Source organism: Peromyscus californicus, unplaced genomic scaffold, assembly GCF_007827085.1.
Source record: "Peromyscus californicus insignis strain IS unplaced genomic scaffold, ASM782708v3 Scaffold_9__1_contigs__length_137607984, whole genome shotgun sequence".
Lineage (NCBI taxonomy): Eukaryota > Metazoa > Chordata > Mammalia > Rodentia > Cricetidae > Peromyscus > Peromyscus californicus.
Genome location: NW_026294617.1, coordinates 85,555,371 through 85,571,182, shown reverse-complemented (window position 1 = coordinate 85,571,182; position 15,812 = coordinate 85,555,371). Strand labels below are relative to the sequence as shown.

At 51.6% G+C, this 15,812-nt stretch overlaps 1 protein-coding gene across 3 annotated transcripts in view; it reads left to right on the top strand.

The window, feature by feature from the left end:
• Slc6a17 (solute carrier family 6 member 17) overlaps positions 1-5,599 on the top strand; it is a 47,015-nt gene extending 41,416 nt beyond the window's left edge. For all 3 annotated transcript variants that reach the window (XM_052732105.1, XM_052732107.1, XM_052732106.1), the window contains exons 9-12: positions 1,515-1,707; positions 2,299-2,458; positions 4,006-4,168; positions 4,558-5,599. In XM_052732105.1, the coding sequence (XP_052588065.1) occupies positions 1,515-1,707; positions 2,299-2,458; positions 4,006-4,168; positions 4,558-4,926 (885 nt within the window). In that variant the 3' untranslated portion in view covers positions 4,927-5,599. The remainder of the gene's footprint in view (positions 1-1,514; positions 1,708-2,298; positions 2,459-4,005; positions 4,169-4,557) is intronic.
• The last annotated feature ends 10,213 nt before the right edge of the window (positions 5,600-15,812 follow it).

Below are 15,812 nucleotides of genomic sequence, written 5' to 3'. Positions count from 1 at the left end.
AGCTAGTTAGTGAGCAAGCAAAAAAAAAAAAAAAAAAATTCCAGAATTCTTGTCCCAGGGTCCTTGTCCTGCATCATCCCTTGAAACTTCTGCCCCTCCCCCAACTGCCTTCACATCCACTGCCACAGCGACACTTAGCTCCTGGTCTAGAGCAGAGATGTTGCCTCCTCAGTAATGCTCAGGTTGAAGTGGGGATAACATTCTCCTGTTTACATTTGCACCTCTGGACACTTTCAAAATGACTCTTCAGCTATAGCGGTAACAGGAAACAAACCCACATATCCTGGGACTCTGGCTAGAGCCAAGGCTCATGTTGGAGATAGTAAGCCCCATTAGCCCCTGTGTTTCTTCATGAGACCAGAAGCTTCCCATAGAGGTCTCTGAGCACCACATCAAAGGCTGCTCCATTGTTTGGAGATGCAGTTTTGTTGGTAGAGTGCTGGTCTAGCATCCATGTGGCCCTGGGTTTTATTCTGTGCACTTTAAAACAAGGATTAACAGAAGTAAAGCATAAAGACCGGTCTATGGGAGCTGCATCCCACCATCTCTGGCTTCTCTCCTGTGGTCAAGAACGAAGGAGCCCAACTAGCCGTTCCCAGACAGCATCCTCTTCTTCCCTGCTCCATTCTCATGGGCATGATCTGATCCTCTGAAAAAACTAAGAATATAGCAGGGTTTTCACACAATGAAACCTCAGAGTATCTAAATGACAGCTCAGGTGGGACCGTGTGTTTCCTCAATATCACAGGACAGTTATAAGTGACATGAGCAGGCAGTGTGTGGGCAGGTGCCTGTGAGAAGGGCCTCTGTGTTAAAGCAATGGCTCCCTGCTCGGACTGTCCAAGAGCCCCCCGATAGCTGTATAAAACCTCACTCGGGCTTAACCCTAGACCAATGAAAGCATTGTCTGCAGGAGACTCTGACATGGAACGAGTATTTAAAGAATCCAGTTGCTTCCATTGGACAGCTGAGCCTGAGTGTATTGCATTAAGGTCTGGAGTTCAGCAGTTCAGAACTGGGAGTGGTCTTTGTGCTTGCATCATCAATGAAGATGATGTCTTAGACGTACAGAGTCTCACGTTGTGTGTATTTCTAGATGGGAGCATCTTCACCTGGATCACTGGGGTCCTTAAACACCCTGTAGATTCTAGGTCCCCCAGGGAAACTCTCAGGGACTTTATAAAAATATATTTTGGTTTAGTTTGGTTGCTTTGAGACAGTCTTAGTCTGTAGTCCAGGTTAGCCTGAAACTCAATGTGAAGTCCAGACTGGCCTTGAACTCACGGTTCAGCCTCCTGAGTGCTGGACTTACAGGTGTGAGTCACTACAGCTAGCTTTCTTCAGAGATTTTGATACTCACTAAGGTTTGAGATCCATTTTCTCAAGCTGAAAGAGTTCAAGTGGCAATGGGGATTCCTATGAAAGCGGGAATGGTGATTCCCATTCCTCCAGAGGGAAAGGAGGCAGGGGACTTCTGGAGTAAGGGTGGCTCCCACTCTCTGCCCCACCCTCAGTCTGTGCAGGGCACAGGCCTGGCCTTCATCGCCTTCACTGAGGCCATGACACATTTCCCGGCCTCCCCCTTCTGGTCTGTCATGTTCTTCCTGATGCTCATCAACCTGGGCCTGGGCAGCATGATCGGGACCATGGCAGGAATCACCACACCTATCATCGACACCTTCAAGGTGCCCAAGGAGATCTTCACAGGTAACTAATTCCCTGTTGCCCTGCCAGACACCAGCCCAGCATGCGCATGACAATTAGGTTCTGAATTGATTGGGCAATTCAGCACCCCATCTGCAGAAGGCTTTTCCCCTTGACTGTAGACAGTTGGACCTAGGATGTGCCATTCAGCTACCCACCCTGTCAGGATACCTGTCTACCTCCTCCCTGCATCCCTGGGGGGTAGGAGTCTGGCAGAGCATCTTCCCACTCTCAAATGGGAAAACTAAGGTTTCCCGGGGAAGGATCGCAGGACCAATCAGTTGAATCATCTCAATTCAGTTCAGTGTTGAAGTGGAGCAGCTCTCTTGAGCCTGGGGCTGTGCGGGGAGTGGGGAGCATGGGGGAAGAATGCCGAGTTTAGGCCTTCCTTAAGAGTCTCCTGCCTGATAGGGGGAGCTCAGAGCCTCAGCCTCCAGCACTCTCCGGCAGGGCTGTGTCAGTGAATCCTAGAGGAGGCGGGCTGCAGGCCTGCTTGGGAGCAGCGTGGTGGGAGGTGGCTAGGTCTCCCAGAGTCCCCAAGGCCCCACCCACCCTGCACCTGTGCCCCCACACCGGCCTCTCGGCTCTCTGTAGTGGGCTGCTGTGTCTTTGCATTCTTCGTGGGGCTGTTGTTCGTCCAGCGCTCCGGAAACTACTTTGTCACCATGTTTGATGACTACTCGGCCACCCTGCCACTCACCGTCATTGTCATCCTTGAGAACATCGCGGTGGCCTGGATTTATGGAACCAAGAAGTAAGGAGGTCATAGAGGAGTGGTGGGGACAGGTGTGTGTGTGGGGGGCGGGGGGAGCTTTCTGGGGAGTCCTGTGTTCTCATGGCTGCTTGTGAAAGGGGTAGGAGATTGTGGACTATCAGAGCTAAAGGGCCCCTTGGCACTGGGAAACTGAGGCCTATAAAGAAGACATGAATACTGGAGACCTTGGGAATCCTGGGTTCAGGTCCTGATGTCAGCCTGAACAACTAACTTCCCCAAGCCAGTCCTTGGATGACCACTAAGATTGGCTAGCACTTGGTTGGGATTCCAGGTCCCTGCCCTCAAGAGTCGGTAGACTTCAGCAGCCAGCCTGCTTTGTAACTTTAAGGTATGCCTTTTTGGCCTCATGGGGAAAGGGGATTTAGCAATAAGGTCCGATCTGATTTCAAGGCCTGACCCCGAGGCAGGTCTCCACTTACTGTCAGCTCTTGTTTATGGTCAGCTCCGCATTCCCAAGGACTTCCGGCACTGCCAGCTTTCCACTTCCTTATGTTTACTGTGTCCACTGTCCTTGTCCTCAGAGGGACCCAGGCCTTCCACCACTCACTCAGCCTGACCCTCCTGGTTGTCCAGATGGGTTTGGAATCCAGCATCTCTCACAGGGGACATGGGCTTCCTGGGAGAGCACACACAGGAGGAGGGGCGGGAAGCATAAGAAAAGGAGCCCCCAAGAAGGTGTGATGACAAACGCCTATTATTCCATCACATGTGAGACTGAGGCAGGATTGCCATGAGTTCGAGGCCAGCCTGGGATACAGAGTAAGCCCTTGTTTAAAAAACAACAACAGAAGGGAAGGAAGGAAGGAAGGAAGAGCAAATGGGAAGGAGGGATGAGAAGGGAAGAAGGGAAGGGAGGAAGACTCCATATCCACCCCGCGAGCCAGGGCTCCAGCAGGCTGTGCTGGAAGGACTCTGACTGTGGGTGCCGTGGGCTCCTGTGCAGTTTGTGGAAGCCCTCCTGCTATTCTCATAGTATTACTTTTAAATGCATACGATAAACCATCTCTACATAATTCTACAGAAAGCTCGTTGTCCTGAAAACTGACCGAATATTGTTTAGTGTGGTTTAACGTGTGCTCTATTTTTACCGCCATAAGTCTGGAGATCTAGTTGTGGGTCTAGTCATAACTGTAATTTAAAAGCAGTGATGGACAGAAGTGTTTCTAGACATCTTCAATAACTGGCATATGATAAGAAAACGTCTGATTCAATCTACTTGTGACTCTTGAGGTTGCTTGCACTCATAATAGAAGATGAATGTCCGGGTTCAGTTAGTGCAATTGAGGTAAAGAGGAGTTTTGCATAGCACACACATAGCCTGCCTGCCTCCTGGAATTCTAGCACTGAGTCTGGTTTAGAGATCTTGGGGTTTTGGAAGCTTCTTCCTTCCCATGCTAGGTAGGTGCATTACTGCCTCTCCTCCAGCAGGGGGAGGCTTGAGCACGGCAGGTGGAAGGCGGCTGTGCTCAAGGGAAGGCTCAGTGGCGAAGGTACCAGAGGTGGTTGTCTTCTGCTGTGCCTGGCAGGTTCATGCAGGAGCTAACAGAGATGCTGGGCTTCCGACCCTACCGCTTCTATTTCTACATGTGGAAGTTTGTGTCTCCGTTGTTCATGGCTGTTCTCACCACAGCCAGCATCATCCAGCTGGGGGTGTCACCCCCAGGCTACAGTGCCTGGATTAAAGAGGAGGTGAGTGGTGGCCCCACAAGCCCCAGAGTCCCTTGTGTCTTTAGGACAACCCTAAGAAGTGTCATTATTCCCCTCGCATAACTGGGGAAACCGAAGCCCAGCACATTCGGCACACTTCTTGGGTGCTCTAAGGCAGTCTCTTTTCATGTCTGTGGAGTGGAATTTCCTGCCCTTCCTACAGACGTAGACACTGAGGTCCCCTTTAACCAAGGTGACTTACTGAACTCAAGTAGCACTCCCCGGGGACACCATCTCTGCTGCTGCTTGGTCAGGGTGGAGGGAGGCGAGGAAGGGAGGCCATGGGCAAGGGTGGGAAAAGATCAGCCTGTAGGCTTGGGGGCGGGGCACTGTCCTGTGCCCTGCAGCATCCTTCCTGCTGTCAACCTTAGGCTGCTGAACGCTACCTGTACTTCCCCAACTGGGCCATGGCGCTGCTGATCACCCTCATTGCTGTGGCCACCCTGCCCATCCCTGTGGTGTTCATCCTGCGGCACTTCCACCTGCTCTCTGATGGCTCCAACACCCTCTCTGTGTCCTACAAGAAGGGCCGGATGATGAAGGACATCTCCAATCTGGAGGAGAATGATGAGACCCGCTTCATCCTCAGCAAGGTGCCCAGTGAGGCACCCTCCCCCATGCCCACCCACCGCTCCTATCTGGGGCCTGGCAGCACATCACCCCTGGAGACCAGCGGCAATCCCAATGGACGCTATGGAAGTGGCTACCTCCTGGCCAGCACCCCTGAGTCAGAGCTGTGACCACTGCTCCATCCTGCCTGCCTCCCCTCAATACCCAACCTGCCCACTTGGCTGGGCCTGGCCTCTTCCTCCCTGGTAGCCACCAGACCCAGGCCAATCCAAGGAGAGAGGATCTGCCCTGCCTTGTTCCCCACCCAAGTCCCAGCAGACTCCCTGCCTATGAGCAGGGGACTGGGGACAATTCCACCCCCTATTCCAGGCCTCCACCCCATGTAACTTTTTGAGAACTGTTGCCAAGTTGCAGCCATGTAACCACAACAATCCCAGTATGGGGGACCTTCAAGTGGGCACCTTAGGAGTCGCCACCCCCTTCTCCCTGTAAACCTACCACTTGCAGTGCTCAGGTCTTGTGGGGGGGGGGGGTCACTTTGTGCTGCTGGTCATGGTGGTAGTGGGCAGAGGCTTTGGGGCCGAGGGCGCAGGAGGCAGACTTTAGCCCAGTCTGCTGTAAGAACAGGATGCATCATCCTGTCCAACCCAGCGTGGCTGCTCCTGAGCTAAGATGGCGGATAGGGACACGTGTGTCAGGACTCAGGCTTTGACTTGGCAGGAGGTGGACGGAAGCCCCTCGATTCTGTCTTATGAGATAGGTGGTACCCTCGGGCTTGAACAGGAACCTTGGCATTGTGAAAGGAACGACTCTGCAGCCAGCTCATGGGATCTTGGAAATGTCGCTGTTTTCCCTGCCAGGGGCAGATGGGGTATGTTCCTGATTCTGCCTGGGAGCATGGTGAAGGGGGTCACCTCAGCTACTGTTTAGCCATTTTTCAACCTCCACTGTCCAACCTGGAGCCAGGGGCAGTGGTCTTTGCCTCTGTCCCGGAGAGAAAAGGGGGCAGTGCACGGTGAGGTTTCCAGAGCACAGTTTGAAGGTTCCCAGCACAATCTAGGTTTAGCACACAAGTGAAACACTCTCTTCCGCTCTCGTCTGGAGCTCGGATTTTCTCTTTAGTGGCAGCTGCTCCCCTGGAATGGGGGTTCCTGGAGTTCAGGGCCATGTCACCGGGAACTCTCGTTTCTAGGGAGAGATGGATAATTTTGCTGCCCCTTTGGGCTGCCACTCACTCTCCTTGTCACACAAGCACAGCCACTAGTGAGCACATCACGTGCACCTTGGAAACCTTTCCCAAACTCCCCTAGCCTGGTCGGAGAAGTGGCACAGGTAATTCTGGGCAGGAGGCTACAGGGGTGGGGGTGGGGTGTTAGGAAGGTGCGGGGGGGGGGGGGGGGGCAAGGCAGAGCCTCTGGTCGTAGGCCCGAAGGAAGATGCAGCCTCTGGCTGTGTCTCTGACCTCCTTTCAAAGCTCCCCTGGGAGAGGGGCTGTTTCAGAGCAGCCTGTAAGGACTCAGAAGCTGACCTGAGAATCTGAGTATCTCCACAGTATAACCTCAGAGAGATGATGTATGAATATATATGGCTGGCAGACTACAATGGATGGATGGATGGATGGGCAGGTGGATAGATGTCTCTACCTTTGAAAGTTCTGGTGGGCAGGAACAGACCTGGGCACCTTTCAGAGTTTCCTGGGTCATTTTTGTGGCCCTGAGTTCCCTCAGTACGGAGAGGGGCAGACTAGGACCATGTGCCCACATTCTGCTCCTATACCTCCTGGTTACCTCCCTTCCTAGCCTGAGAGGTCCACCCCCCCAGCCTGCCGGCTCTCTTTCCCCTCAGTTCCTCACACCTTCTCTCCCTTCTGGCCTTCTTGGTCTCATCTGTCCTAGTCTTTAAGGTGAGAGGGAGTCCGTATCTCCCTAAAGAGATGAGCTTTTGGGTCACAGCATCCCATTATCGGCCCCCTCACCTGAGAACACCTCCTACTTGGCCCCATGCCTAGTCCCAAGCAGAATTAGGAAACGGGAAAACCAGGCCCCAGCCGAGACTCCACGATCTATACTCCTCTCCATGCTATTTCTATTGTACATTCAATCTGTACATGTGGGTGTAAACGCTGTGAAATGACAAACCCCATATTATACTGTGGCTGGTGGACTATTTTCATCCTCAGTGCTGTACAGATCTATTTTCATTGTATATTTGATATATTTTTAATTTTGTAGCGTGGCTGGGCCAGGCCCCAGCCTGTGAGCTTGCAGTGAGTGGGGGGAGGGGGAGCTGAGCTAGGGCTGTTTGCTTATGCATTGTGGGCTCTGTAGTGTTTGTTATAGTCTCCTGCACTAGGCCAGAACCTGCCCCATCTTCCCTGTGAGTTGGACATAGGACCCAGCGCTCGTGTGCGCGCTCTCTCTGTGTGTGTGTGTATGTGTGTGTGTGTGTGTGTGTGCGCGCGCGCTACATTGGTAGGTGTGAGTGCATAAGGTGCTGATCTGTGACACCCCCTCTCCCCAGTGTTCACCACTCCTGAAGACCCGGGTCTTTCTCTCAGCTCTCTGGGGGAGGCCTCAGGACAGGTGCTTCTGAGAGACTAGCTGTGGGGAAAGGCATGTGTTTCCTGCAGGTGACTCATCGTCACTACACTGTTGGTGGGAAGGAGGGCCTTGGGTGGGGAGAAAGCCCCGTGTATTTTCCAGTCAACCTTCTGTTGCCCACACTGGCATCACATGGTCTTCGGCAGACAGTGCTGGGTTTCTTAGGGTGGCTGCCTGAGGGAGGCGGCTCTGGGCCCTTCTGTCCTGCATTTGTCCTTGAAACAGTCCCGAGTGCTCAGGAAAGAGCAGCTGCTTCTTAGACCTCTGCTGGTTCCCCAGGAGAGCTGAGGCAGAGCCGGCAGACCATCGAAGACCCAGCCTCCGCTTCTTTGGAGGAACTGGCGGGGAGGACCAGGTCGTCTCCAAGACTTCGCCAAGGGTCCGTCCCCACTGCCACCAGTTGATGCTGCCCATACAGTGCCCACCAGGAGACAGGGGTTTCAGGGGCTGTGAGTCAGTTGAGTTGGGGCAGGACAGAGGTACACCTAAGGATTCCTTGTTCTGTCTGTCTCCCAGCCCCAGTCACCAGCCTCCTGCTCAAGGAGCCCTCAGCCCTCCTCACTGAGATAGCATGAAGCCTGAGGCCCAGTTTGGGTGGTGGGGGAGACATGAGACACAGAAGGTAATGCGGGTGAGGTTGGCTTCTGCCATCAAGCAATAAATCTTCACTTAAAAGCTGCTGCTTTTTAAGTGCCAGGAAACGCCCTCCAGAGGCAGCCTGTGTGAGCCCTGAGGCTGTGAGCCAGACCCCATGCAGGCCTGCAGTATTACAGGCAGGGAGTGCCCTTCTTCCCTTCCTTCCCACACCCCTCCCCCAGCCAGCATAGGCCCCACTGTGAAAAGAGGAGAGTGAGAAGATTGCAATACACCCGATTCTTGCACTGCTGGGTCCCTCCTCTTAGGTCTGAAATGCAGGGAGCGGGGAGGAGGGCCCAGGGTCATTTCTCATGACAAGTCCTGCCTTGTACAGACCTATCAGGCAATCACTTCAGGTTCTGGCACAGGTTCAGAACAGTTAAGTCCATGTGTCCTGGATTGGTCAGAGCCCTGAGACTGGATACTCAGCCCAGGAGAGGGGATGAGTCCTTGTCACCCCAGGGCCCCTCCTCCATCTCCCCTACCCTGGTGTACAATAAAGTGTCTGTTCTTACCACCCTCTCTTGCCTTTCTTATACTTACAGGAGTGAGGGGAGCTGAGGGAGGTTTGGGGACAAAAGCTTGTTTTAGGGTGGGGTTGGGGCAGTATTCTTGTGGGTGCTGCCTGAGAAATTGGGGGATGGATATACAGTCAGTTTCCTAGGTATTAACAATGTGCGCACTGTGCTTGGCCTTACTGTGTCTCAGCAACTCTGGACATCTGAGATCTTTTCTCTGGGGGAATGCTTGGAACCTATGTTTTTCGAGGTAAGGAAAGTGAGGTTCCATCTACCGTGAGGATGGTGTTTGGTGTCTTCTTCCAGGGCTTTCCAGGGGCCATTCCTATCCTGCCTGGCTTCAGGAAAAATACTATATATGTCCACTCTGCAAGGATGGGGTACCAGAGGTCCATGGGAGAACACGAGAAAGGCAGAGGCCTGACTTGGTCCTTAGGGAAGTGAGGTGATTCACAGCAAGCCACGTTCTAAGTTCTGAGAGAGTTACCCCTCACTTCAGATGTTGTCCTTTGGAATCTTCAGTGGAAGCTCAAGGTGAAGTGTAACGCGTGATAACACCAAGTTTTGTTGCATAAGCACTCACTGAATGCAGGACCATGAAGAACAGAGCGAGGAGCTGGTGGCAGAAAAGCCCCTCTTCCTGCCTCCACTAGGAGCCTAGTCTTCAGAAGCACCTCACTCTTGTTTCACTCCATCCCAGTCTGGATCAACGCTGTGCCATCTCAGGCTCATTCAGAACCTTCCATTTCCTTCCCTGCCACCTGTTGTTCCAAGAGCAGCCACCAGGTGGCAGGAGCCCCTTTCTGTCCATGCTTTTAGCCTGGGAAACCCCCTCCCTCTTCAAGTGTCATTCTGTGGGGTATTCACTGAACCGACATTAAGAACACACCGTGCACAGTCTCCATGTTAGCCATAGACACCCCCCCAAACAGGCAAATCAGCACCCAGTGCCCCGAGTTTGGCCAAGGGAGGCACCTCTCTTGTCTCATCAAATCCCCCTGCTTCTCTCAAACAAGGGAATGTCCTAATACTGGACAAATCATCCCTTATACAGCTACTCTGTTTTTTGGTAATTTTGGCTGAAATGGCAGCCATCTTTCCGGGAGGGGTATGTAGACACTAAGACACAATATAGTAAGGGCTTTACGGCAGTGGAGCTCTGAAGCCAGGCATTCCTCAAAGTCAAGTTTAAGTTCAAGTGCCAGCTGAGTCTTGCCTTTCCTGAGAGACCTTAGGCTGGTTACTCAATCTCTCTGAGCCTACATTTTCTAATTTGGAAGGTGGGGGGAAGGAGAAGAGAAGGGAAGAGGAAGGAGAGGGGGAGAGGAAGGGGGGAGAGAATTGTTTGAAGGAGATAACACACCCCGAACCAATTATTTCTTGCAGTGTTTCAAGTCAGTCCAAATGTTATAATAGCCATCATACCATGATTTTGTGAGTGAGGAATTCCAGTATGGATTGGAGCAGCAGATGAGTGGAAACTGAGGTGGTATTCAGTTGGTCGAAGAGCTGGTGTGGAAGTCCCAAGGGAGCCTTTCTCACATTCATTCAAATATCTAATTCTTGGGTGAAAATGGGTAAGAGTGGGGTTCAGCTGGTCCTGCTGGCCAGAGTGACTGTCCGTAACTGACCTTTCTAACACAGTCCATTTCTAGGGACCCTGACCAAGTTCTTGTCCGATGACTCCAAGTGCCCAGGGAGACCCTTTCAAGAGAAGACAAATGGAAGCTAAGCTGAAAGCTGCCCGTTTCTTAATGCTGCGGCTTGGGAATATATCACCTCCACCATCGTCTCTGGGTCATAGCATCTGTTCACAGGGCACCCAGACCTTACTGTAGATTGGGGATGGGAGGGTGCCCATAGAATAAACCCATTCTGGGGCATTGGATGTCTCCATCATCCACCTTTGGCATTTTGTGGAGCTTCTCCTGGGAGGCTATCGGCTTTGAAGCACAGAACTGAGACACACACTAAATCTCTTAGGAGGTGAGTGACTAAATTCGGGGCCTGAATGGAGGCAATAAGTAGGCAAGAAGATGGTAAGGGCATGCTAAAGGACACGAGAGACAGCGTCTGCCTCATCTCACCCCAGGGGCAGGCAGTGTGAGGTTGTCACCATGGGTGTCAGTCATGGGTCTGTCACCAGCTTTGGGGAAGCCACTTAATCCTCTGGACCTGTACGACAATAGACAATAAAACCTCTTCCTGGAGATGCTGGAAGGAATAGATGAACTCCGGAGGTACCAGGTGGAGCCTAGCATAGAAGTTTTTCCATAGGGGATCTAATATATGCTAATTAAACAGATAATCTAATATATGCTAATTAAGTTTCGCCCATGCGATGGACCAGCATCCTAGGAGTATTGTTAAAAGACAATCTCAGCCTAACCCTGGAAGAAGCCAAGGAAGGAGGAAAGAGAAGGTCCCCTTTCCAGGGAAGCAGGTGCTCACCAATCCAGTCACTGTCCTGTTTCCTCCTTAGCCACACAACCAGACACAGAGCCTCATCTAGCCCTAGCCACAGGCACGGGCTAAAGAGTTCTATAAACTCCAAGAATGTGGCGGTTTGTTTGTTGGTGAATTTTCAAAGGCACCTCCATTCTTTAACTCTTCTCCCATCGGGAAGATTCTCTGTCTTTCCTCTTGAACCCGGGCAAGCAAATCCCTCCTCTCACCAGCAGAAGATGGAGGAAGTAATGCTATGTGACTTGGAAGGAAGGCCACATCAACATGGGCAGTGCTACTTCCTCGAAGAGTTCTAGGGATGACGGTTTCTGGGGGAGTCACCTGCTTTGTGACGTAGCCCAGGTACGAGCGACTACAGCGACTGGAAGCTGCGTGTTTGCCCTTCTGTTGACGCTTCAGCTGAGCTCCCAGTCGATAGCCTGTGGGAGCCTGTGTCAACCACCAGAATGCGATTGTGCCATATGGAACATTCAGCTCAAGAGCCTCGTATATTTGCAGTACCAATGGCCGTGTGGTTGCAACTGCTTGAGTTCCAAGTACTGCTCCACTGAGCCCTTCCTAACTTCCTGGCCCATAAAATAATGAATGAAAGGAAATGATGGTTAAACTTACATTTCAGGGTCAATTCATTTCACGGTAAAAATAACCAGGAAGTGGAGCTGAGGGCTGATCTGACCTAATCACCTCATGTAACAGCTGAGGAAACAGAGGCCAGGGCTAAGAATACCTACAACCAAGCAGAGGGGAAACCGTGGCCAAAGCCTGGTTTCCTGACTTCCAATCAGTGTATTGTGTACCATGCTGCAAGGCCCTGATGGGAAGGACCCCAACTGTCTCCTATTTCTAGCCTTCCCCCACTACTTCCTTGCATGGAGCATGACACAGGTATTCAGAGTGCCCAGAATCCTACCAAACACTGAGAATCTACATAAAGGCTCAGGTCAGGCAGGGTTCCTTGTCTTGTACACAGTCACAATGAGAATTGGTGTGCCCACCTCCCGGTGGGGCCAGGCATACTAACTTAGGTGAGAAGGAACCTGGAAGATGGGGAGAAGGCGAGTTAGTCAACCAAAAACACATCATGAGTGAGATCACTCCGTGTAGACCGAGTGCTAGCTGCAAAGCAGAAGGACCTGGTAGGAGTCTACTCTCGGGCTTCCAGGGCCCTGGTTGGCAGGATAATGTGCCTTCCCTCTTGTCCAGAGCTAATCTAAGAAGAGCCGATCCTTGTGTTTCATGATTACCTAACAAGAGCCTGGGTTTGAGTTGCCCCTCCAGACAGCTGCTCCCTTTTCTCCAGGATACTGCTGGAGGGGATCGGACCCATCAGTACTAATTAACTACTCTACTGGAATGAATCTGTTTTTTTGGAACTTAGCCCAGGTAGGAGGAATCTGTACTTTTCTAGATGGAGAAATGTTGAGTGCCAAGGAGTCATTCCAGCTGGGCCCTGCACTCTGTGTGTGTGTGTGTGTGTGTGTGTGTGTGTGTGTGTGTGTGTGTGTGTGTGTGTGTATACACTCCTCAGCCCCAGCTGCCTCCCAGAGCCCAACAACCTTGAGGGAAAAATGCCTGTAGGGGGTCCCTGCCTCTGTGATTCTCTTAAACACTGTCCTACATATGGAGACCACATGAGACTCCATGTTTTCTCTGTTCTTGGCCCAAACCCAGCTGGAGCTTCATCTCCAAGATTTGCTGCTGCTGTATAGGCCTGAAATCCCCTAACAGGAACATGCCTATGAGGTAGCACCAGGTCCCTCCCAGCCCTATGACTCTAAGCCACTGTTTCCAAAACCCTGAGTTCTGAGCCAGGCCTGAGCTTGTGATCTGCACCTTTTGGCCTCTCCTTTCCTAAGAGATAGAAAGGCATTAAAGGGCACCTGGAGTTCCCTGGGATTTTGAAAGCAGAACAACCCTGTCTGTAGCCCTTGTCAGAATCAGCGAAGCTGACCTCCACCTTGCCCAGAGTGCTCTGGGCCATTGTCTTAGGTAGATCCTTTCTAGAACCTTCCTGGGGCAGCTTTCACATTTGATTTGGAGCCGGAGAGTCTAGGGGTGAGAGTAGAAGAATAAAATGAGCTGTTGAGCAAACACAGTCCCGGTCTTCTCTTGCCCACCCTCCTCATCCTACACAGAATAAAAGGGCTACCACATGTGCCTAGTGATGAGGTCCGACAAAGCAATTCAATTTGCTGGGCTGGGGGAGCAAGCAGGGCGTGCTGGGAAAGGATGCTGGCTCCTTGGCCTGGATCTGAAGAAGGAGAGGTTGGTCCCTGGAAGAATCTGGAATGCTAAGAAAGAGATGTGGGTACCAAAGGACATAACTTTGCCCTGCTAGCCATAGGCCAGCTCCTTGGCCCGGAGCCCCTCAGAAAAGGGGATCCCAAAGGAGTGTGGAGAAGACGTGATCAGATAGCTCCTGCCACCTTAAAGAGGGAGACCACATACATGTCCTTAATGGGGAGAGGCTTTAATTTTAGCCCCTCAGCTTCCCTTTGGACTCAGGAGAGGAGGGGGAGGCTTCTTCAAGAGCCCGCAAAGGAGACAGGATCCCAAGAGCTTGCACCTGGACCACTGGGGATTTCAGCTTTGCCTACTGACCTTCTTCTTCGGCTACCCCCTTAACTCTAGCTAGGAAACTTACTGCGTCTGATATCCGATTCCACAGTGTGAACTGACTCTAGATGCTCTTGCCTACCTACAGCGCCCCGCCCCCCCCCCCCCCCAAAAAAGGCAACCCCGGGTGAGAAAAGTAGAGAAAAGACGAAGATGGGGGAGCAGCAGGGGCTGGCGGTAGGCTTGCTTGCTTTTTATAAGCGGTCAGGATCTTGGGGAATGGAGAACGGAGAGAGTGGGCAGTATGCTGGGAATGCTGGGTTGGGGCTAAGCCCTGAGGTCTTGGAATCAGCAGGAAACCATGGACCAGCTGCTGTTAGGATCCAATAGCAAGCAGCCAGCTGGTTTTCTACACAGCTAACTGCTTGGAGCAGAGGACAACCCAGTTAAGCACCACCAGGGGGCAGCACCCACCCACTCACAGTAGGGCAGGGGGGCTCACGTTTTCCAGAAGTGTGGGGTTGGGAAGAGAATAGCATTACCTCACACACAGAGCTGAGGGCAATACACCTCGCAGTGCCAACCTTAACATACTTACTCTCCCAGAGACAAGGCCTATGAAGCAGGCTAGTTCAGAGCTTTAGAATAAACTGTCAGTAGGGGCTGGCCCTCCTCCTCTTAGAATACCGTTACCAATTTTTTTTCTTGAGCTCTTCTTGGGACCTCCTAGTTCCAGACCAGCTTTCTCATCTCCCTCCCTTCTTTCGTGGCCTCTTTTGTTTCCTTCCGGCCCAGATTCCTCCTGCACTCTCCCCAGACACTCATCACCACCCCACCAGTACTGTGGAATAAAAGCACAAACTGGTCATGGAGACGGAGGCTGTTTTATTGACAGGTGTATGTTCGGTGTCTGGAATAGCTCTGGAAGGTAGTGTGTGTTCAATGAATAAATGGATCAAATTTGGGATACCGTGCTGTGTTTTCTTTCTGCCTCACACCAGGCCCATCCACGTGCCCATTTTCTCAGGGTGAAGAATGGGAAGTGAAGAGAGGTTCCAAGGCTTTGCCAGGACACGGTCCTGAGAGAACTTTAAAGTCATCGTGACAGTCAGTTCTTTAATGTTCTTCTGGTAATTCTTCCTTTCTCACTCCAGCCCTGGCCAGCCCTGGACCTTCTCAGTCATGTTGCAGTATTTCTTTCTGCCGCAGCTAAACTCTGTAATACGGACAGCATGTCTAAGGTGTAAAAGGGTGCATGCGCACAGAGGATGCCCACAAATGAGTGCTTCTAACTATAGTTAAGATGGTGGTATGGTCCTCCCCTGCATGTTAGTACAGACCATCAAAGATTATCATTTGGGTTTTTTTTTTTAAACTTCATTCATGATGAAACCATTGCTTATAAAAATCCCTTGCATTTATGTTGGACTTTTAACCTCTCTCTGAAGAACAGGAAAGTCCCAGGCTTGTGGATAGTTTGTTGTTTTGTTTGCCCAGTATGGATAGGTGCTGCCTAATTCAGAAATCAGATGATACACAAGTAGTATCAGGTATGTTGTGTCAATCACCTTGTGCTTCTGTTTAAAAATCCTCTTTCTATCACCCAGAGTGCCTGAAGCAGAGAGAGGCAAAGGAGCTGGAGAGGGAGGATATTAACGATATAGGTGGTTCTGGGCTTTTTAAAAAAAGCTAAAAACTAATGAATCTGGAAATTGCTTTGGGGACATGGCCAGTAAGATCCAGTGCTTCATGTTTTGGATATGGCAGCTTCTCAATTACTTAGCAAATGGGTCCTCAGAGGCGAGCACTGTGGGTGTTATCAAGATGAAAAAACAGTGCAGCCTAGAAGAACCCAGAGTCAGGAAGAGAAGACAGAACTGCAGGAAAAAGCAAAGTGCAAGGAATGGGGCAATAATAGAACCATAAGATGGCACAAGGCAGGGTGCAACGCTTCCTATGTTCCCTTCATGGCAACAGAGAGCCAGGCCTTCAACCTGATGATCTTCTGGGTCACAGGGCCACACTCAACACATTTCTCCACCGAGAGCCGCAGGTCGAGGGCTTTCCTCCACCTAGACCAGAAGCACTTCTCTGCCCAAGGCCATGCTGTTCCGGCTCCAAGGTGGAGGCTGTGATGACTATGGCAGAGACCATGAATAGCAAGGTCTAGAGCACCCAAGATATGGGGCCATGGTAGTCAGAAGGCCCTAACACTGTTTCTGGAGGGGGAGAGGACAGCCTCTTCTTTGATGAGGCATACCACTCTATTCCATCTTGGTT